This window comes from Lipophrys pholis, assembly GCF_963383615.2.
Source record: "Lipophrys pholis genome assembly, chromosome: 3".
Lineage (NCBI taxonomy): Eukaryota > Metazoa > Chordata > Actinopteri > Blenniiformes > Blenniidae > Lipophrys > Lipophrys pholis.
This window is the reverse complement of record NC_137627.1, coordinates 22,351,455-22,375,213: the sequence shown is the minus strand read 5'-3', so window position 1 is coordinate 22,375,213 and position 23,759 is coordinate 22,351,455. Positions and strand designations below refer to the sequence as shown.

At 41.6% G+C, this 23,759-nt stretch overlaps 3 protein-coding genes across 4 annotated transcripts in view; 1 reads left to right on the top strand and 2 right to left on the bottom strand.

The window, feature by feature from the left end:
• LOC308107309 (claudin-4-like) overlaps positions 1-23,759 on the bottom strand; it is a 143,416-nt gene that overhangs the window by 51,029 nt on the left and 68,628 nt on the right. The window lies entirely within an intron of this gene.
• LOC308107438 (uncharacterized protein) lies at positions 7,859-8,947 on the bottom strand (the record flags this gene model as incomplete). Its single annotated transcript, XM_080459757.1, has 3 exons — positions 7,859-8,103; positions 8,530-8,679; positions 8,851-8,947. The coding sequence occupies 3 exons, from the start codon at positions 8,945-8,947 to the stop codon at positions 7,859-7,861; spliced, it is 492 nt and encodes a 163-aa protein (XP_080315883.1).
• LOC308107303 (deoxynucleoside triphosphate triphosphohydrolase SAMHD1-like) lies at positions 9,693-22,118 on the top strand. Of its 2 annotated transcripts, XM_080459583.1 has the most exons (17): positions 9,693-9,870; positions 10,419-10,463; positions 12,453-12,465; positions 12,739-12,899; positions 13,483-13,598; positions 17,200-17,285; positions 17,720-17,857; positions 17,947-18,047; positions 18,192-18,300; positions 18,389-18,480; positions 18,607-18,698; positions 19,157-19,269; positions 19,567-19,584; positions 19,677-19,742; positions 19,893-19,997; positions 20,515-20,664; positions 21,310-22,118. In XM_080459583.1, the coding sequence occupies exons 2-17, from the start codon at positions 10,435-10,437 to the stop codon at positions 21,343-21,345; spliced, it is 1,425 nt and encodes a 474-aa protein (XP_080315709.1). In that variant the 5' UTR covers positions 9,693-9,870; positions 10,419-10,434; the 3' UTR covers positions 21,346-22,118. The 2 variants fall into 2 exon arrangements, with proteins under 2 accessions (XP_080315709.1, XP_080315710.1); XM_080459584.1 differs by lacking the exons at positions 20,515-20,664; positions 21,310-22,118 and adding an exon at positions 20,276-20,424.

The window sequence follows — 23,759 nt, the reverse complement described above, 5'->3', positions numbered from 1 at the left end:
TGTTCCGACATCCAGTTAGAACTCCGGCTCAGAACTGGACTGACAGCGTCGTCCGGTCGTCACGTGACCTCGGAAAGCGTCACCACAATCGCCATGGTAACGCTGCTTCGCGGAGCGCAACCAGGCCGCCATTTTGGCCCTTTGAAACCGCATCAGCGCAGCCATCTTGGATGAGGATCCCAACTCGTCCACCGGACGTTCGAGGCCATTACACCCACTCACATTGACCCGCGGACGTCTGCCTCCACCTGGTGGACGTTTAAGGTCATTACACCCATCACCCTCATTTTATTAATAAACGCCTGTTAGCTGAATTGAACGCTTCTTGGTGATTATTGTGTATTTATTGTTAACTCTTCACGGGGAGACGGAACATCGTTAAAACATGAGAACCCCACTATAAGTCCATCAACTTCTTCTCAGGTGTCACGGTTCTCGAACACGAATCAGTTGTTCGGGAGGTGCATATCACATTTGGTTCCTGTTTGGGAGACAGCCTGTGCTTCTAAAGCCCCGTTTCCACAGTGCCCCTTGGTACCGGTGCGGGTCGGGTGGGAACCATTTGTTGTGCGTTTCCACTGACTCAGAACAGTTACCAACCGGTACCATTGGTAACCATTTCTCGCTACCCCTCCGCTTGGGATACCAGGCGCAACCTGCCAGATATGAGGGGGAGGAGCTTCAACACTGCTGTCTGCTGATTGGTCCGTGACAACGGCTATTCTCCCGGCAAGCCCGCCATTTCAAATCAGTTCTCCGGCAGCAGTCAGATAACTACTGTGAAAATTATAATGTCTACGGATCCATGGTCCACTCAGGAGGTGCAAATGCTCCTCTCCATAATCGGAGAGGAAAATATCCAGAAAAAGCTGGACGGGGCGGTGAGGAACGAAAAAACTTTCCGCGTGGTGTCGGAACGGATGGTTTCTCACGGTTTCAGTAGAAGCCCCACACAATGCCGGGCAAAACTGAAGAAACTGCGGAGTGACTACCGTAAGGTAAAGGACCACAACAGCCGCAGTGGGGTCCAGAGGAGGCACTGGCGGTGGTTGGACGCCATGGACCTAATTTATGGCCACAGACCGGCCTGTCAGGGCAGAGAAGCCGGTGTGGACAGCGCCACGGCCCTGCTGGAGTCTCTGGTGGAGGGAGATGGTAAGTTTTTAAACTCTGAACTGTGTTTACAAGTTTTTAAATTCTGAACTGTGTTTACAACCACCACTGTTGCCATGTAATAATCCACAACTGAAATTCATCCGTGCTTTTTGTATCCATGCGAGGCGCTAGCCAGTTAGCTTTAGCACGCGGCTAAGCTAGTGAGCTTCAGTCTCAGTAATCGGCGCGGTCTGAACGTGTGATATGTTTACATTTCTGCAGGAGGAAGTGAGTCGATGAATGAGGATTTCACCTCCCCTGGGCCCAGTAGTGTGGACGGGCGGTGTAGCACACTGTCACTTGCAACCCCATCACCAGCATTGCCACCAGCGTCACCACCTCGTCCAGGGGTTGGGAATGTGTCATTCCAGCAGCGCCCGGGTAAGGAGTAGCTTTTACATGTTGTTATTGCAGTACTGGTATTCTGTTAAAAGTAAAAGTACATACATGCACCATTACATTGAATACTGTGAAGAGTACCTAACAATGTACTTGTTGCCTGCTGTCAGGCCCCTCACAACACCACGGACCCGTTCTTCAGGAGTTTGTAGAGTGGTGTGACAGCTACAGACTTGAACTGAAGGTGAGCAAAACCAAAGAGATGGTGGTGACCTTCTCCAGGAGGCAGAGGGATCTGGCTGCTGCAGTCACCACCATCATCCATGGGAAGCCAGTGGAGGTGGTGGAGGAGTACAAATATTTGGGCACCATCATGGACAACCTCCTGAGATTCTCTGCCAACACAGAAGAGATTCTCAGGAGGTGTCATCAACGAATGTACCTCCTCAGGAAACTCAATTCCTTTGGAGTCAGCACAGCCATCATGATGACTTTTTACTATGCCTTCATTGAAAGCATCATGACCTTCTCCATGACCTGCTGGTTCCACTCCCTCAGCCTTCAAAACAGGAACAGACTGCAGCGCACTGCATCGGTTTGCTCAAAAATCATTGGTTTGCCTGTCAGAACTCTTGCACACATCTTCAGCCAACAGGCCCTGAGACAGGCAACCAAAATCATTAATGATCCCTCCCACATTCTCCACCCCGCATTTCAATGGCTTCACCCCGCCGTCAATGGCGGCGCCTCCGCTGCATTGCCTGCAGGACTGAGAGGAGGAGAGCTACCTTTGTCCCCAAAGCCATTCTGCTCTTCAACTCCAGCTGCTAACATAACATCACATTCCCTTTTCCTCGACTATTTATACTATTTATACTCATTTATACTCATCTTACACTGTCCACACCCCATTTCACCCACTTCAGTCACTTTACTTGATATTATGTATATACCATATAGTCTATAATTATTACTCTTTTTTTTTTACTATATTTATTTATTCATTTATTTTTATTCGATTTTATTCTATTGTCTGTCATTGTCCTGCTCAGTTGTAGTTGCCCAATTGCCCCTTGGGGATAAATAAAGTATTTTGATTGATTGATTGATTGATTGATTGATTGATTGATTGATTGATTGATTGTACAGTACAAAGGATACAGAGTACTGATATATTTTCTGCTGTTTTTGCAGCTGGAGGTTTATATTATATTCATGCGGGTGAAAGCCCAACTTGTAGGCCTGTGGCAGTGTTGTCGCAGCACTGCCTGGATGGCCTGGGAGATATAACAGCACATTTATACACATTTAAACATAATTAAAAGCCAGTGGGAAATTACACTAAGAAAATTGGAAACACTTTTAAAATAATAAAAAAGCCTAGTATGAGGCTTCCCCTTTTTGGTAACACATAATCTGAAGAATTATGAATTACAGGTGAAATTTATCTCTTCACAATAACTGTACAATAAAGTAAAGTAAGTACAAATGGCTTCTGCAGCGGTAAAACAACTACTAGTAATAACTATTGAAAAAACATAAAATTTTTTATGAAGGTGACATTTTAATGGCTGATTAATCATGAGGTGCATTTTAGACATGTAATGGAGTAAAAACTACAGATAATCGCTGCCAAACGTAATGGGTTGAAAGTAAAAGTATGCTCTATATTTTCACTGAAGTAAAGTACAGTTACCCAGTTGCGTCGCCTTTTTCTTCTCCTCTCCCGCAGTCGTCTCTCCCCTTCCCATCTCTCCTCCTCGCGTTTCTCCTGCTGGCGTCTCTCCTGCTCACGGCTGTCCTTCTCGGAGCTCTCCTCATCTAATGCCTGGAGCCTTCTCTGCAAAACAGTCTGTCTCTGTTTTGCAAGTGTTGGGCTGAAGATTCCAGTGAACTCTTCCAGAAGTTTCTCTGACTGAGGAGAATCACCAGGAACAGTGAACAGGCCATAAAACAGCAGGGGAGCGAGCCAGTTTTACGACCCCCCAGCTCGACAGCCAATGAGGATGATCGAACCCGACCCAAACACCACAGGGGTCCGAAATTCAAGCCATGGTGAAACTTTTCCAACCAATTCTCTCGGCTTCTCAATCTGACCATCGAGGGAGAGACATGTCTCTCCTACCTCTGGATGGTATAGAGAGCACCCAACTTCCAACAAAAGAAACACCAAGACCAGCCTGCTGGACGAGCAGGACCCAGTTTGGACTACATCTTCTGTTTTCCTCTATTTTTCCTGTTTTTGGGGGATTCGGCAGACCAGAGCCATCGTCTCTTCTCCAAAATCACCCTCTCAGCTGTCCACTCCTGCAGCTGAAGCCAAGCCTCTGAATTCAGGACGATGAATTCAAACCCGGTAACAACCAGTTACCACAGCCTCCCAGAACCAACAGCACCAAACCACGGAGGGTGAGAGCTTTTGTCTGGGCAGAGATATTGTTAGAATGATGTTCTGTTGAAAATGCAATGTGTTTCAATGTGCCGCTGATAAGGCCGCAGATTCGCATATGTTTGTGTTCAAGCGCACCAACCAAGTCCAGGACTCTGGTTTTCCACCTCAGAACCAGAGGTCCAAGTGAGATCCAGGCCCACTGGGAGCTCTGTGTGGAGGAACCAGGGTTCAGAACCGAGCGTCGTCAGAATTCTCTGTCGTTCTCTTCTCTCCCCCTCTTTCACTAACCCGCAGCTACGCGCCCCCCCCCCTTAACTGATCAAGATAAGCTCACACAGACAACTGCATGTAACGCCCAAGTGTTACCTGCTGCAAGGGCACATCTGATTCGATCACAAGAGTTCTAACTGCAGGTCCCGACCTCCACTTAGGACTCCGGCGCACAGAACCGGGCCAACAGAACCGGGCCAACGGAACCGTCCGTTCGTTACGCCCTCGGTAGACTGTCTCGCTCCGAGACCGTCCTCGCGCACGCGCGCTCGACGGACGTCTTGTTTATCTGGCCGCTAAGCAACCGCCACGTCCCCAGAAAGAGCGAGTCAAACGCCTCTAGTGGTCGCGTGGGTCATTGCAATCCCTCTCACACTCATCACTCCACCCCCCCCCCCCCCCCCCCCCCCCCCCCACACACACACACTTTGTACATAGTGTTTGCTGTTTAATAGATTAGATCTCCGTGTTAGATGTCATTTGCTGTTTGAATGTGTTGATTTATGAGATGATTTCAGAATTATTTATGAATTAATAGATTTTTATTAATAAACGCCTGTTAGCTGAATTGAACGCTTCTTGGTGATTATTGTGTATTTATTGTTGACAATTCACTGGTTTGTAACAGTCTGTGCTCGGATCTCACACCTTCCATTCTATTTAAGATTGTTATATTTTATGCAGAAATATTAACTAACTTAAATAAACTTTTTACGAACGAGACTGATATTTTGGTATTAGCTATTTCCAGTTTATCTGGTGGTGCCCCAATTTATTATTAATACATAAATAACAAATTTATGCAAATTAATCATTTACGCAGACCGCTGCGTAATGGCGTCACATCCTGCGTGATTACGCAGCTGTTCATAACCCCGCCTACATTTCAAACTGTTCCCCGTGTAATGGAAACACGACACTGATGCGGGTCTGTTTACGGATAGTCAACCCCCACCTGACCCGCACCAGTACCAAGAGGCACTGTGGAAACGGGGCTTATGGGACAGGCACTAAGCCAGTGTCAGGGCTCGGGTGACAGATTACTAGCTAACTAGCCGGGTCCCGACCACTTTTGACCCCACCTTAGGGTTAAGGTTACGTGTGTTATGTTAGCAAGCTAACATGCTAACACATGCTAAATGAACATGCTAACGTGTGCTGTGATGTATACTACATAAAGTAGTGGCAGTATTTAGGCCAGGGGTGTCTAAGCTTGGTCCTGGAGGGCCGGCGTCCTGCAGGGTTTAGTTCTCTCTCAGTTGCAGCACACCTGATTGTAATGAAGGGCTCATAATTGGGCTTTTTCACAACCTTGGTGATGACATCCTCATTACATTCAGGTATGCTGAAACAGGGAGAGAACTAAAACATGCAGGACACCGGCCCTCCACAACCGAGTTTAGACACCCCTGATTTAGGGGATATTGGTCAGCAGTGGGAGGCAGGCACAAAACAATTTTTTTTACAGATCACTTAACCAACTCAGACGTTCATGTGGCTGTCGTGTCTAAAATGAAAGGAAACCGTGGCATGGAGTGAGATAAAGCCCACAGCTTCCTCGGAGGGAAGATCCTGATATGCAGCTCAGTTGTGAAGGATATTACATTAGCAATACTATGATCACAGTTTATGTGTATGCTTAGATACTGAAAATCTGACAGTTCATTCTAAGCAGGACATTCTGACAGTTCATTCCAGGATAAGATTGTTCAGCTATCAGCCTGATTTCAGCTACTCCGGATAACCACATATGCACATACAGCCTTCATGACACACATTGATTAGGGACGTCTGATTTCAGTTAGCAACAAACACCATGACAAAACTGAACAATCGCGCTGAAGCAACCTATTGTCGGGGTGTGGCCCCCACCCAGAAGAAAAATGTTGAACCACGGAAGTTGGACACTCTGCTCGTACTCCTGCGTGAGACATTCAGGGTCCAGCGCTGCGCATTGCATATGGCTATCTATTTATATTCGATCTATTTATCTATAGCTATTTACTTTCTTTGCTAAATAAATGGTCAAAGTTATCTTGCTGCCTTCAGACCCTTTTTAAACAGATCGGATCAAAGGACCGGGAGGAACCAGCGGGTTTAAGGTCAGTTTCTAACATGTGTTTCTTCACCTGCATATAGAGAAAAACAGGCAGTAGAGAAAATCTTCCCAGCTTGTTCCACTAAAGCCCCGTTTCCACAGTGCCCCTTGGTACCGGTACCGGTCAGGTACCGGTTACTATGCGTAACCAGACCCGTATCAGTGCCGCGTTTCCATTACACGGGTAACGGTTTGAAATGTAGGCGGGGTTATGAACGGCCGCGTAATCACACAGGATGTGACGCCATTACGCAGCGGTCAACGCGGGAGAACTCGAGGAACAAACATGGAGGACTATGAGATCGTCGTGTGTTTTCTTCTGGATTTTTGCTTCCTTGCAAAACCGGAGAGCCGTGAGGAGGAGAGGCGGGAGGAGGAGGAGAGATGGGAGGAGGAGGAGAGACGACTGCGGGAGAGAAGAAAGAGGCGACGCAACCGGGTAACTGTACTTTACTTCAGTGAAAATATAGAGCATACTTTTACTTTCACCCCATGACGTTTGGCCCCAATTAGCTGTAGTTTTTACTCCATTACATGTCTAAAATGCACCTCATGATTAATCAGCCATTAAAATGTCACCTTCATAAAAATGTTGTTTTTTCAATAGTTACTACTAGTAGTTGTTTTACCACTGCAGAAGCCATTTGTACTTCCTTTAGTTTATTGTAGTTATTGGGAAGAGATAAATTTCACCTGTAATTATGATTATGTCCTTTTCCCCTTTTTTGATTATGTGTTACCGAAAACGGGAAGCCTCATACTGGGCTTTTTTATTATTTTAAAAGTGTTTCCAATTGTCTTATATCACTGGCTTTTAATTAAGATTAGATAAGATATCCTTTATTTATCTCACAACAGGATAGTAAAAAAGAAAGAAGCACACACAGCAGAAACTAGAAAAAGTTAAAAATACAATATAAAATAGAAATAGATTGATGTTTAAATGTGTATAAATGTGCTGTTATGTCTCCCAGGTCATCCTGGCAGCGCTGCAACAACACCGCCACAGGCCTACAAGTTGGGCTGTCACTCGAAGCAACGACTGGTGGGAGAGGATAGTGCCTGGCTTCACAAGCACACAGTGGCTGCAGAACTTCCGGATGTCTGAAGAGACCTTTCGCTACCTGTGTGGGAGAGTGTGTCCGGCGATGTCCTAAATGCATGAAGTATTTGTAAATAGAGCTGTATATATTTGAAGAACCTGTTTGGTGTTGTGTTATTTCAAAAACCTGTTACTGTTACCCGAGTTAGTTTTGTTTTTCTTGTTCTACTTGTTTCAGGCTGCATTAAATCTGCAACACTGATCTTTGCGCCCTTGTTGTCCATCTACAAACCAAACAAATCAGAAAGCTCACTGCTAACAACCCCATACAAGTTTTTCTGAAAGCATCTGACAGAAAAAATAATCTGAATTGTAACAAGTTTTCATTCCAAACTTTTTCCTCACAAAATACGGCTCAGTTCACACCACAGTCAGAGTGGAGACCTCCAGCACATCACAAGTGTTGACCAGAAAGTAGATGCGCATATTGGGGTGTGAAAAAACTATTTATTGGAACATATTATTTACATATTTGAACATATTATTTACATATTTGAACCGGCTATTCATTTGGCCCTGTGCCATGCTGGGCTCCCAGGGAATGGGCAAGCAAAGCCACCCCCTGGCGCCGTTCCTCCTGCCTCTCCTCCTGGCGGGCCCGGACCTCCTCCAGACGTGTACGCTCCCGCTGCTCCATTTGCTGGCGCTGAAACTCCCTATTGAGGTGTGCCTCCCGCTCATCTGAGGCCTGCATCTCCCTCAGGAGCTCTGTCAGGTGGTGGTGTTGCTGCTCCCGCCTCCTCCTGCCTAAACAGCAAACGGCGAAAGAACTTTGCATTGGACAGTAACAATATAATAATACATTTAATTTGGCAGCGCCTTTCACAGTACTCAAGGACACTTCACAGAAGTATAAATATACAAAACAGTGAATATGCAGCTTGAAACGTCACAAGGATGTGTGGGAAGACACTGCCAGGGTGGAGCCTATCACCTCGCTGCTCTGCACTTTAATTGTTTGATCGTAATTTGTTGTTGAGTGACGTTAAGCATGAAAATAATAATATAAACATCCAGCTGCAAAAACAGCAGAAAATATATCAGTACTCTGCATCATTTGTGCTGTGCATTGTTAGGTATTTATCACAGTATTCAATGTAATGGTGCATGTATATACTTCTACTTAACAGAATACCAGTACTGCAATAACAACATGTAAAAGCTACTCCTTACCCGGGCGCTGCTGGAGCGACACATTCCCAACCCCTGGACGAGGTGGTGAGGCTGGTGGTGATGGGGTTGGGAGTGACGGTGTGCTGCACCGCCCCTCCACACTACTGGGTCCAGGGGAGGTGAAATCCTCACCCATCGACTCACTTCCTCCTGCAGAAATGTAAACAAACCACACGTTCAGACTGCGCCGATAACTGGGGCTGAAGCTCACTAGCTAAAAGCCGCGTGCTAAAGCTAACTAGCATAGCCGCATGCTAAAGCTAACAGGCTCGCGCCTCGCGTGAATACAAAAAGCATGGATTTCAGAGTTTAAAAACTTACCATCTCCCTCCACCAGAGACTCCAGCAGGGCCGTGGCGCTGTCCAAACCGGCTTCTCTTCCCTGACTGGCCGGTCTGTGGCCATAAATTTGGTCCATGGCGTCCATCCACCGCCAGTGCAGGACTTCTACTAAAGCCGTTACACCTCATCCTCTCCGACACCACCCTGAAGGTTTTCTCATTCCTTACTGCCCCGTCTAGCTCTTTTTGAATTTGCTCTTCTCCGATTATGGAGAGGAGCAATTGCACTTCTTCAGTCGTCCAAGGATCCATTCTTCACTTTCTTTACTGATTTGAAACGGCGGGCTTGCCGGTAGAGTAGCGGTTGGGTTGTCACAGACCAATCAGCAGACGACAGTGTTGAAGCTCCTCCCCCTCATATCCGGGAGGTTGCGCCTGGTATCCCAAACGGAGGGGTAGCGAGGGGTAGCGAGAAATGGTTACCAATGGCACCTGTTGGTATCGGTAACTGTGACAGTGGAAACGCACACCAAACGGTTACCACAGGTCCTGTACCGGTACCAAGGGGCGCTGTGGAAACGGGGCTTAAGTGTGATCAAATATAATGAGAATAAACTTTCCTATGAGTAAAATATTGAGCAGTTTGTCATATCATCCATGTGATTGTCATTGAATGTATTAAATTATTGTGTCCCTTTAAATATTTATTTCCTGGAATAAAGAAACGTGTCTTGTTTTGATTTAGTTTTCAGATCATTGCAGGACCGGTCTATCTCTCCACGCCCAAAACACACACACACACGCACGCACGCACGCACGCACGCACGCACGCACGTACGCACGCACGCACGCACGCACGCACGCACACACACACACACACACACACACACACAGGTATAAGAGCATACACCTGCTCTGGTTCAATAGACGGAAGGTGGACGTCACTCAGCTCACATCATTCTCTCATCATTCTCACTTCACACTAATATTCTCTTTATTAGTCTATATTTTTGTTTTCATTTATTCTTCAAGCCTCTCACCAGGAAAATAATCACATTCAGTAAGTATAAAGGCCGTTCTGTCATTGTATGGATAATTGTTTTCTATCTTTTTCCATGTGAAATGTAATTATGAAATAATATTATGAAAACCTGAACTGGAATTGTTGTGTTTTTCTATGCTGAAGTATGAAGTGAGATTCTTCTCTCTGAAATGATTACAAATGAATGTCAGTTCTTGTGTCATGTTCCAACAGCCATTAAATAAATCTCTATTCTGTATAACAAATAGTTTGATATGACAGCTTATAAGTTTTGGTTCTAAAAAAAAGGAATTGTCATCACTTGTCAGTATTTCTGGTGATTTGGAGGCGTTATTTCGCAAAATTGCAGGGAGAAAACAATTTTGATTAAAAATGACAACATACAAAGAGACAGGGAACTAGTGATTTTCAATAGAGATACTAATCACATTGAAGTTGACTCGAGACAAAATTTCAACAATATCAAGACAGCATGTCTTTGAGAGTGAGTTTTCTTTGTTTGGTGATTGAACTGAGCTTTTTGCTTTAAGACTAATACGACGAAATACTTGTCTTTCTTTTCCCAGGAATCAAAGTGCAACCATGGTTGTTCCTCAGACTATAACCCAAAAGTAGGTGGCTCGTAATATATATGGCTCGGTATACAAAGGAGTACAATAAGCTCTAAAGAGAGTAATTTTCAGAGAACATAGAAAATGTCCTTGCTACTATGTTGGCTTGAGCATACAGCATACAGCACACAGCATCGTCTATACAGATCATCATCATCACACATTTTATTGGTGATGAGATGTCCCAGATGTTTTGTTTTGTTACTGACAGTGAGTTTTTGTTCTGACAGGTAAAAATGAGGGAAGTTGAAATCCTTATCCTTCTTAGTTCTACAGATCAGAACTGTGCTCTTTTTGGCATTATACTTAACATCAAATTTGAAACCCATACTCAGAAAAAGATATTTAAAAGCTGCTGAAACCCTGCACTGCTGGGAGAAAGAATGACCAAATCAGCATATATGAGATGATTAATTATTTTGTTACACAGCACACGTCCAGTTTTACATCTATTCAGTTGTTGAGATAACTCATGATATATAGGTTAAAGAGAGCAGGGGAAAGCAGCCCCCCTTTGTGTTACTCCATTGCTCACCCCAAAAGATGAAGAGAATGGATCACCCCACTTGACTTGCATATTCTGATTAGCATACCAGTAAACCAAAATTCTTACGATATAATCTGGCACCCCCTTTTTACTTAATTTCATAAACAACTTTTCATGGTTTACACGGTCAAAGGCCTTAGAAGCATCAATAAATCCTATAAGAACAAATGAATTTTTTCTCCTGTAAATTTCAACCGTTTCTTTCAGTGCATAAATACAGAGATCAGTGCTATGTCTGGATTAAAATCCAAACTGATTTTCATTGGTACCAATATGTTTAGTGATTTGATCTAAAAGAACCTTTCCAGTACCTTCGATACCACACTGGCAAGCACAATAGGCCTGTAGTTATCTAGGCTCCCAATCTTTCCAGCTTTCCAGCTACAGTTTACATTAGAGCACATTAGAGTATCAATGGGTGTCATACAGCAGGCTCATTGACTGTAAAATAGCATGGGCATCTGCACTACTGATACAGTGGTCAAGCCAAGATGTTGTGTGCCAAGCCTCACTTTGTCTTCACAGAAATGCATCATGTGACGGGCAAACAGAGAAGGTTCATCTGAGATGTCAACATTCACATCATCAACAATAAATACATTTGTTCACTAGCCCCAAGCAAATGTTCATGTAAAGTGTTCAGTTTCCCCAGGTCCTGTTTGCAGAAAAATGTTTTCTGGAGACACAATGTCACACTGTTGGAGCAAGTTGTTCACTACTATGTGTCGGGCTCTATCTCCAGCGCCGTCACCCACACGCAGACCATGACAGTTGTAGGAAACAACACACATATCACAGTTAGGAGATCAGCGCGGTTGTGACGCCCACAGACGAAGGTCCCACTGGAGAAGCTGTACTAGCCCCCTGGGCTCCTGTCTTGCATGCCATCTCTGTATAACAGAGCCTTCAGGCCAGAGCGCCGGGTCACACATCTCCATCACATCATTGCATTCAGCGCACACTTTAAATGAGCTGTACCTGTTGCTTGCAATGTCAATACACTGACAAGTTACATCACGGCCAAGTCTATGCTTTAAATGGGCTGCATTCACGGTTGAAGCTCCCACACCAGTGTATATATATATATATATATATATATATATATATATATATATATATATATATATATATATATATATATATATATATATATATATATATATATATATATATATATATATATATATATATATATATATCATCAGTAGGGTAACCGGTCTCACGACGGTCTAATCCCAGCTCAAGTTCTCTATTAGTGGGTGAACAATCCAATGCTTGGTGAATTCTGCTTCACAATAATGGGAAAAGCAAACATTGAAGGATCAACATAACCCTTTGTTGTTGTTTTTTAAATGTCAATCATCTGTGTCTGATATATGTCTCTGTTTTTTCTCATTTTATTATTCAACCCTGCAATGACGGGACATTTTACACCACTTCAGAGTGGAGGGAAAGGTAAGAAGAAACTGTTAAGATGTCATCACTGTGTGAGAATTGCAATTTAGATAATCAATGTTATGTGTTTTTATTTTTGATTGTTAGTCTTTTGTTTATCTTGTGCTAGTCAACAGGAAATAGGACATATTCTGGTGGGATGAAGGAATGCAGGTTGAAATGAATTAAATGCAGTGCAAAGAGCCTTCATGAAAACAACAGCTGACTTTTGTAGCACTCTTAAAGAGGATGGGAAATGGTTTTGACTAATCTAACCTTTCTTGTTTTTAAAAGGTGTTTCACGATCCAGTCCATGGACAAATAGCGTTACACCCACTCCTGGTCAAAATCATAGACACGCCTGAGTTTCAGAGACTGCGAAACATCAAGCAACTTGGAGGAGTCCCTTTTGTTTACCCTGGCGGGTGCCACACCCGGTTTGAGCACTCAATTGGGTATGTACACAAAATAGATTTCAGAAATATGTTCATCAAATAATCCAAGACCTGTCAGCTGACTTTCAAATGTTTTAAAATGATATTCATGCTACATCCTAAATATGTTTTTCTTACCATGGTAAATCATTGTTTTTCATCAGAGCCTCTTCAGATATATTGTTAATGTCAGTTGGGAGGAACTGTAATTATTATTATTATTATTATTATTATTAACAACAAAGTTTGCAACAAGTACCACTTTTTATTCCTCATACACTGGGATTTTTTCAAGTTTCACAAAGGATGAGGATGTCTGAACCAAAGCAAATGATTATGATGATCTTTATATGTCAATGCATATTCTCATTTAAGCGATTGAATGAGGTCAACTGGACTTGGACATGCAGTATGTCTCAGAAGAAATTTCATCCCTTATCCAAGAGACTTCATAAGTTATGAAGTTCCTTTGATTTGCCAGGATCTGTTCATTGGCATTGAGATTATGGTTGTAATGAAGAGGCAGTAAAAATCAATCAAAGTAAACAAAGCTGAAGTGTAATTATAGTTCATGTATGTGCATGCTGTTTGTCTGGTTATACAGGGTGGCTCACTTGGCAGGAGAATTGGCATACAATCTGAGATCAAGGCAAGAAGAGCTCAATATCACAGAAGAAGAAATCCTCTGTGTGCAAATTGCAGGTCTTTGTCATGATCTGGGTAAGTCGTACATTAATTCCCTTAATTAAATGTATTTTAAATGAAAAGTGCTTTGGAAATAAAATGTATAAAACATAGAATAAATTTGAATGTAAAAGTAGAAGTGGTACACCATTCAGAAGGCAACAGCATACTTTAGAAAACATTATTGCCTTTATTCAGTGGCAGAAGAGTTCACTGATAGCTCATGTGGTGGGACTTTTTATTGGAGGAAATTGACCACAAACCCCCGAATGGAGTTACACATCATGAAACAAGCTGAGCAAAACTATATTATTGACAGTGTTGCCACAGTTACCTTGGAAAAGTAATCTGATTACTGATTACTAGTTACTCATTTAAAAGTAAATGGTTACTTTACTGATTACTTGTTTTTTAAAGTAACTAAGTTAGACTACTTAGAAAGTTTTTTAAGTTACTTTCAGCAGCTGCTGACATAAAAAGGACAACCGGTTTTTCCAGAAACTCTGATCACTGTCTGTCCTCCTGCACCATGTTTATACATAATGGAACCTTTGACCTTCATTCTTTGTTGTATTTATATCTGACTCAAGGTTTTATTATCAGAGTTTTACTATTACTGGTATTTATTTACCTGGTGATGTAGTTGTAGTCTGTTGTCGCACGATTTATATTCATGTGCACGACCTGCTCTATGCTTTTGATTGCCCCCCCACCCCACAAATAAATTCTTTCATTGATTGATTGATTGATTGAAAAAAAGGGGCGGGGCTTCATGCCAATAAATCTTTTTACTCAGGAGAATTACAAATATAGTTTAACATCTCTGCATTTGTGTTCTTGTTGCAATGATCAGGTTTAGTGATTATGTTTGTTGAATCTGATTCTTTTGTGTTACCAGAACACATGCCCGGTTGTTTAATAATAAAGCAGCTTTGCAGGCAAGAAACTCACTACAATGATAACTCACACCACAGGAGTCAGGAGAGAAGTATGAAGTGCCTTCTTTTGACCTTCAATATCATCACCAACAAAAGTTATGGCAATGCTGAGGATTATCAAATGAAGATGTGCTTTTCCTTTTTACCATCTGCAACGAGCAAAGACTTTTATTTTGGCCCCGCTCTGCCTGTTTCTAGCTTCTGCAGCTCGACCGGAGCTTGTAGTCCGTGATTGTTGTGGTCTGCGGTGCTGAAACCACTTCTGCGGCACAAATTGACATGAAAGTACAAACACTTTCCTGAACTTTGCTTTGCTGAAGCTCTGGTAGCTCAGGTGTTGGTCTCCCATCTTTTAAAAGCTGGCGTTTTTCCTCAAAAGAAAGTTGTGAAAATGTCTATGGTCTCTCGCGCTGTCACCCTGCCTGTTAAACCACCAACTAGCTAGAGAGCATAGCAGCGTAGCAATCTGCTTTTTACATAAATGAGTTTCATATCGGGGAACTGACTGCGCATGCACAAACACTGAATATGACCGGTGTAGGTACCAGACCTGTCAGGGCTACACCGGCAAAGGCAGAGCAGCAGTGTGCCTTCAGAAGGGGGTGTGGCCTTCAGGAGAGGATGTAGCCTTCAGGAGCCTTTTAGAGGCGCTGTGACTCACCAAACACAACAAAAACGCAGAAGTAGACAGACCACATAGAAATTTAGAAGTAGACTTCTGCACAAAAACACATAAACCGCTATTTCTAACTCTAGTTTTATAGGTCTCTGGCCCCGCTCCGCCTGCTTCTAGCTTCTGCAGCTCGACCGGAGCTTGTAGTCCGTGATTGTTGTGGTTATTAGGTGACGGTGGGGGGGAGAGGGGGGCGATTACATCATCTTTTTTTCCACGGATGATCGTCTTGGCCACATGTTTACTTTTTAGATGTCTTATCAAACTAGTTGTGTTAAACGAAGCTCTGGTGCTCCCAGGTCTCGGGACTGTGGCGAAGCAAATAGTACAACTGGCCGCTGGACTGGTTTCGTTGTCCACCATTAAAATACCTCCAGACTGCTGACATTTTATCCACTCAATGGCTTTGGGCGGCTAATGGCAGTTTACGGCAGGTCACAAACGGGGCTCGCTTTTTGGCAGTTGACGTGAAAAAGTATTTTTTTTAGATCGGCGCGGTGATCGGCTGGATTTGCCGATTCCCGATCACTCACAAATATATATGTCAACCCATATATTCGAGAGCTAATCGAGAGGACCGGGACAATTCCTGGTGGGCTAGTCTGATGTTCGAGGCGCGAGGGCCGGTGTTCACTTTTTTATTTTTTTTTTCGGCTGGTGTTTATTTTCACAGCATTGGGTTGATCACACGCTGTTTCTGCTATTCCTGGGCCACACTCGTCTCCCTCCACTGGCAGCTTCTTTTTTTTTTTTTTTAAATAAACTTTTTTTAGAAACAACAAAATGTGCCAAGATTGACCACTTGTTCACTAAAACCAGCCTCACGGTTAGAAACAAGTGATGATGGAACACATAAAATGCACTAACTTTGCCTCCAAACCGCTGTTCAATTTAATTATCAAGTCAATGAATTCTGTGGCTTTGTGGCCTATAGCATAAAATTATAGAATTTGAATAACAGTATGCTGCAACGCCACATAACTAGGAAACTTGGTCTTTTGGTTCCTCAGAAACCAGATCCAGCAGCACCAAGCAGGTTGGACTGATCACAGGATAGATCATATTATCATATTCAATCTAATGAAGAGTAGGATGTAGACCTGCTCCATATGAGAGATGTCCTGAGATTCTAGATGGTTCAGCTCTACGTTCATGAAACTGAGCTGAACTTTGTAAAAAGGGGAGAATTGTGCTGAGAATTTAGATAATTTTTTAAAAGTGATTTAGCGTGAGAAGCAGAGCCAGTGGTGATGAGGGGATTGAACCCGTCACTATGGAAGGAACAGCTGAGCTGCTGTAACAGTGTGTGAACAATCAAGCAGTACTTCCAATATATGAGACGATTCTCAACAGTACATTTCATGAAAAACAGACTGAGGAGCCCTTTGAGCAGAAGATACTTGAGGCATTATGCTCATGTGCACTGAGGAAGGAATCCTCATGTCTTTGGAAAATGATATTGTCATAAAAACAGAGGCAGAGACCAGAGCACTGCTCAGGGTTCATTCATGTTTTAGGGTCGGTCATGTTTCTATGAAAAACACATGATAGTATTATAAGAAAGTACATTTTTTAATTCTATATTATGAATCTGATATTTTATGTTTTTGTTTCATTTTTAAGGTTTGGATATCTGTTAACACTTACTTGAAATATAGATTCTGAAATTATATATAAAATAAAAGATGTATTGTATAATGGTGCACTTGTGTTGAACTAAATTCCCATTATGAAGCAACCCTTTCTTGCAATGAAATGGAAATATTTTCGAAACATATAATGAATTACAAGGCTTTACAGAATAGAGCTATGGACTTCACATGCAAGATTAGAATTACATCATTTTAATAGGTTGTGATCTAAAGTGGGCCGGTCTGAGGTCTGAAAGTCCAGGGCTGAAAATGAGTCCCACTCTGGCCCTTCTATGAAGGACATGGTTTAATAATTTCAAAATGCAATTATTAACTCTTAACACTTAACACATAATAACTATGAGGTTAAAACTAATTCATCTCTCAATATTTAGGACACGGGCCCTTTTCTCACCTGTTTGATAACATGTTCATACAAAAGGCCAAAGATAGTCAAGACAACAGCGGAAATTCATGGAAGGTAAGTAGAGTTGCAAAACACTGAAAAATATATTATAAATTGCTATCAAATAATCAATTCTCAAACAAATATAGTATATTATAGATTCTTTTTTAACGACAAGTGAAGCAGGAATGTTTTCTGCATCGGCAGCCGAAACATGTCAGCAAGGTAAAAACATTCCTGCTTCACTTGTCGTTAAAAAAAAGAAAGTATAATATACGTTTAAAAACAACAAAACGTCAATGAACATAAGTATAGTGCTGTAATGTCAGTGAGATAAATGCCAATAGGATAAAAGTTGTAGTCTGCCTATGAATATCAAGAAGTAAAAAAAAAAAACTATTTAACACTGGGTTATCAAAACAAGCTGTTCTACTTGTGCAGGGAACCTTATGAGCTATTCTGATTTAGACTTCACATCTCTTATTAATATCTGCCTGTGTAACTTATAGCATGAGGATGCGTCAGTGAGGCTGTTTGACCACTTGCTGACAAAAAATGGTCTGGAAGCCGAGCTGGAGAAACATGGTTTAAAAGAAGACCTGACTTTCATCAAGGAGATGATAAATCCAGAGAAAAATCAGGACAAGGTACTGCACCACTCTTGTACAAAAATCGTGATATCAGTACACCTCTCCTGTCCGTGTCTCATTTCATCATACTGGTGTTTCCTTCACAGTGGCCCTTTAAAGGTCGTGGCGAGGAAAAGTCTTTCCTGTATGAAATTGTGGCAAACAAACTGAATGGAATTGATGTGGACAAGTTTGACTACCTTGACAGGTGGAGCATGTTTCATACATTAATCAGTTTTTGACATTGAGAAGTGAACTATTGTCTTTTACTTCCACTGAAAAAGTAGAACATTGTAAAATTCACCCTCATACCAATTTCACTCATTCATATCCGAACTGTGTTTGATTTCAGAGACTGCCACCACTTGGGTCTCAAGAACACCTTTGACTATCGTCGCTTCTTCTTGCTTGCCAGGGTGTGTGAAGCGGAAGGAAGGAAACACATCTGTATGAGAGAGAAGGTGACAAATCCTGGTTTCTATTAACCTCCAAACAAATATTATTTCTCCTGAGTTGCTGTGATTAAACTTTAGGCTGTGGTGTTGGCAGGATACGGGCAATCTGTACGACATGTTCTACTCAAGGTACAGTCTCCACAGAAGGGTCTACCAGCACAAAGTGACCAAAAATGTGGAAATGATGTAAGTGCCCTCCTTCTGTCAGCGTTTGTCTCTTGTTTGATATTGATCCTTTGCATTGCTTTGTGATTCTCCTCAGAATAGAACATGCAGTATAAACTTTAAGAAATGCTTTATCTGTTTACCCAGGATCACTGACGCCTTCAGAAGTGCCGATTCGGTTCTCAAATTATCCGAAGCCATCAAGGAAGAGAACATTGAGGATTACATCAAGCTGACAGGTCACTCGATGACAACGTTCAAAATATCAGTTGCAACATATCAACATTTCAAATTGTCCTTACATCACATCAGTTCTTTATTCCACACAGTCTGCTGTGTTTATAGGACTATTAGTAATACGTATTCATTTGGTAACTTGTTTCAAGATATTTGAAACCAAAATACAAAATCCTCCCAAACACAGACTAAAGTGTGACAACCTATACTTTGCCTGAGTTCCGTTTAAATCTCTATTTCTATTGGCCTTTGTTGAATATTAATTACAAGCAGAAATGAAGCCATTCTTTTAAAATAAGTCACTGTAGGTTATGACGTTATGAGTATTGAAAAGTAAGTGTTTATCAAAATGTTTTATTTTTGACATGGAGGAGAAACTGTAAAAAGGCAACAGAAATGGGTTTTTCAATGGATTCACTATCATTAATGTGTCATTTTGACTTCCTATTTTGTCCTGTAGATGAAGTGTTTGAGAAAATCCTGCATTCTACCGATGAGAACATGGTCGAGGCGAGAGCGATACTGCAGAATGTCCACAAACGAAACCTGTACAAGTTTGTGGGTGAAGCCAAGGTGTGCTGTAATCTTATGTCTGTATTACATTATGCTTCAGGCAAAACTGACTTTCAGATGAACTACTAATATATGAAGATTGTGTTTTCATCCCCTTTGAAACTAAATCTCTTATAACAGCTGGCCAGACATTTACGGTAATATTAGCAAAATGATCAAATACTGATGAAAAAAACCCCACACTGTAGTGAGCTTGATGTACTTGTACCTTGTTACTCTGTGTTTCATGAATCAATGTCTTGTCCCACCTTTTCTCACTTATTCTTTTATCAACACAACAAAATGAACTAACCACAGGACATATCAAAGGAGGAGGTAAGAATAAGAACAGAGTTCAGATTATAAACTAAAATTAACATTGTTACAGAGATGACTATGAAATGAATGGTCCCTCCTCTATCACACAGAAACAACGGCTGATCACTAAACTGGAAAAAGAAAACCTTTTGCCTCCTGGCAGCCTTGAATTTCATGTGAGTTTTTGGATTATTTAATTTCACTCCACCATATTGAAATATTTGATTTTCTTCATCTTCATTTGATTTGTAAAATGTTGCCTTCTCCCAAGGAATAGTCTGCATGCTATTATAAATCAAACTTTTCATCCCCATTTTGTCTTCTAGACGTTCAAGTTTGACTATGGGAAGGGAGACCAGGATCCTCTTAAAAAAATGTATTTCTATCAAAAGGATAACCCAGAGACCGGATTCCTAATCCCAAGCGAGGAGGTGAATAAAACTAAAGAGACTAGAAAAGCTTTGTTCACAGTGAAGTGTCTGAACAAATTAATTTAATGAATCAATGAACTTTTGAGTTTTTTTTTGTTTTAATAAAATAGACAGACAGTAGATGGTTTAAAAAAAAAAAAAAGATCTAATTGCCCTTAATGTAAAGAGTTTGCTCACCACCGGTGAGTTACTTCACAGGTTAGAATTACTGTGTGAGGAGGGGACTAATGAGATCTCAGTTTTTAGATTTTTTTCAATTTATTTTCTTTTTCATTCAGCTGTCCAGTTTTTAGAGTTCAACACCCATGACGTGCTCAGCCACCTTTTCTGCCAAGTTCAGGACTTTATAATACAGAAGTCGTGTCCAATTAGGACACTATTGTGAAGAATGAACTTGATTCTCTTTCAATAAATGTTCAGTCATCATAAACCTGATGTGTCATTTTCATTCATTCATTCATTCATCTATTTATTTATAACTCAATACTGGTACTGATGTCGTTGTCATTCCTGCCAGAGAAGCACTCTTCTCCCAAAACATTTTTGTGAGAGGAAGTTCAGAGTTTACTGGAAGAACACTGAGAACAACGACGAGGCAGAAGAAAAGCTGAAAAAAGCCAAGGAAAGATTTTTCACCTGGTTTCATCCTGATACTGTGGGAGCTCAGGTAATATTTTGATCTTGATTAATCATAGACTTTGGTAAGTTGGAGGTGATAAAATTAGAAAATAAAAGACGCGTCTGAGCTTGGGGTGAGTACACAACTTTGACATTTGAAGTTCAGAAATCCAACGTAAATAAAAATCATGTGCACACTACAGAAACATTTGAATCTGCACAAGGTCATATTGTTCTGTAAGAATTGTGTTTTCATGTATCTCCTAGCATCATATGTAATAAAATAATAATAATTCACTAATTCAAATCAAGAAGAGCACTGTCCATGCAGGTCAGTACAAGTCAAAGTGCTTCACAGATAATAGGCAAATAAATGCTTTTCTCTGCACGCACCTTAGACCGACCTGTCCTTAATGGTCATCACAGTTTATTGTAATGAGTTATTCTACTTTGTTATTCTCTTATGTAAATGTCAAACTTTATTTCTCACAAATGTGACATCAATACAACAAAATGAGTAATGTTTCAGTTTTTACAAAACCTCAAAAGGTTCTCTTTCCAATCACAGTAGAAATTATAGAGATCTGTTATCACCATTGGCGCAGCATAAAAAGCTGCTGCAAATCTGGTAAAACTGGATGATGTTCTTATTAATGCTGTCATCTTTATCTCTTCTTCTTTTCTTGAAATACAGACTGAAGATGAAACAATGAAGGGCAAAACTGAGTGAAAGGATACTCTGACACTTGGTACATGAAATGAAAATCACAAAACCATCATGTACAAACGTCACGTTCACTCTGATAGTCCCCCTTTTTTTCTATTTCTATGTTGCATGTTAAATCTTTCCAGAAGTCTGGTCAGCAGGTTGGTCCCCGGTCAATAAGAAATATGTCAGACTATAGACTGTATAGTCAGGTATGTTAATCAATCATCACTTTGCATCACGAGAGCATGAAAACTGAAAAATGAACGTGAGCAAAATAGGTAACCGAGTCTGATAGAGGATAAATTGTGGAGTGATGGTATATTAAACGTTTTTTGGTGTGTGATTTTAAGTTGTGTGACTTTATTGAAAGTAATTAAAGTTTGATCGGTTTTATGTTTGACATGATTACATGATTCTGCCCTGAAAGGTTTGAATTTGGTCTTGAAGGTTATTTTTCTTGTGTCTTTATTATTACTTTTGAATTATGTATCAGTGGTGGCATGTTTTACTTCAACACTTTAGTTAGAAGGATTCTGCACTAAATAAGGACTTTTAGGAATTTAGAATTGAAATCAGAGTAGAGATGAAGTTATGGGACTTTTATTCTTTGATCATTGAGTGAAAATGGATTGATAACATTTTCTTACATCAGGGCTTCATCAGTGGTTGTAACTGTAATCATATTTAAGATGATTTTAATAAAAATGGTGTCTGGTCTAAATGAAATGTTGTGTATCCTGTGTGTAGTTAATGCAATAACACCATTCCTTTAATGATTAAAAATCAGCCAATGCAGAGCTGAGTTGTGACTGAGGCAACATTTACACGTGGCAGCAGGTTATTTACAAAAACGGATAGTTCTCACTCTTCAATTACAAAGAAAATCTTCATTTACCAAAAAATCTTCATTTACGCAAATGTGTCTAAAATCAGAATCTTGAAAAAAACTAATTGTCACAAATGGCGCAAGTTATTTCATGTTCAGTGATAACGGCACACGGTTGGTTTATTTGGACTGATAAAGAAGCGGCGCTCCTCCTAAATGTGGCGGTTGAAGTTAACGTGAAAATAAGCAGCTTTCGCTGAATCCATCTTGAGCGGTCAAACTGTAAACACAGCTTTCTCTTTCTTTCTTTCTTTCGTTCGTTCATTTTCCGATCGGTGGGAATGGTATGAACTGGTTGGAACCAGCTGATGGCGGTAGTGCAACTTAACAGATGCCAAGTAAAGAAGAAGAGAAACAGTCATCAGGGATGAAAAGGTTGCTGATGGGAGAGAGAGGGAGGCAGCCTCTGGCAAGGCGCAATGATTTCTATTCCTAGGGTCGCGTTTATTTTTAATCTGCTTAATTCGTAGTGCCTGCCTCTTTATGAGGTGAGGCGCTAAGATTACTATTCCTAGGAAATCAACAATTGTTCAAAAATCTTTCTGGCAGTTTTTTCGGCGCGTATCTAGTCCCGCACCGTTTGGAGCACGTACACAAAAACGCTCATCAAAATGTGCGGAAAATTCGGAAATGGTGTGCTATGACTTTTATAAGCGCCATGGCTAACGGTTTCAAAGCAGATGGGAACCAAAAAACAAAACAAATCCTCACTTTTCAATGCCAGGTCATGTCGCCATACTTTCAGCTTGAGACTTGATCTTGTCCTCTATCCAGAAGTGAAAACATGTTTTATACATCTCCACCCAATTTTACTCTGTGAGCCTTTAAGTTTGATAAAGCTTTCAGCCGTTTTTGGAGTTTTACATGGGTGTGTGTTGGAAAAGTTATAGAGTGGGGAGATTTTCGTTAGAGTGGGAGAAGCTGTCGACTTCCCCCAAAAAACAAGTCTCTCTCTCGTCGCCATGGTCACATTTCTTCCTCTATCTCATCATATTATACATCAAAACGTAGCTACAGGCCTTGTGCTTCTAACAAGGGGGTACTTTTGTCTGGGACATAAACGGGTTTCTCTAAAAAAATCCTTAATTGGCAGCAGGATTTCCTCCCATCGACTCTGTTGGGCCTAGACCACCAGACGCAGAACTTCGTATGGGGACACAAAGGGCCGCATGTTGACTCACACGGACTGGGCCCAAACACTTCCAACTTGCAGGACGAGCTGGAAAAGCCATGGAACAGTACTTTTTGTCCATCTTTTCTTCTTCTTGAAAGGGACCCGCACAGCTGCAACGGGACCCACAGCGTCCGCTGCCGCTCGTCTTATCTTCTACAGATAAGCTCAAAACACATAGCCGCCTTTAGCACCCGAACAGCTAACTTGTGCCGCTAACGACAGATCACCAGAGTTCTGACTGTATGTTCCGACATCCAGTTAGAACTCCGGCTCAGAACTGGACTGACAGCGTCGTCCGGTCGTCACGTGACCTCGGAAAGCGTCACCACAATCGCCATGGCAACGCTGCTTCGCGGAGCGCAACCAGGCTGCCAT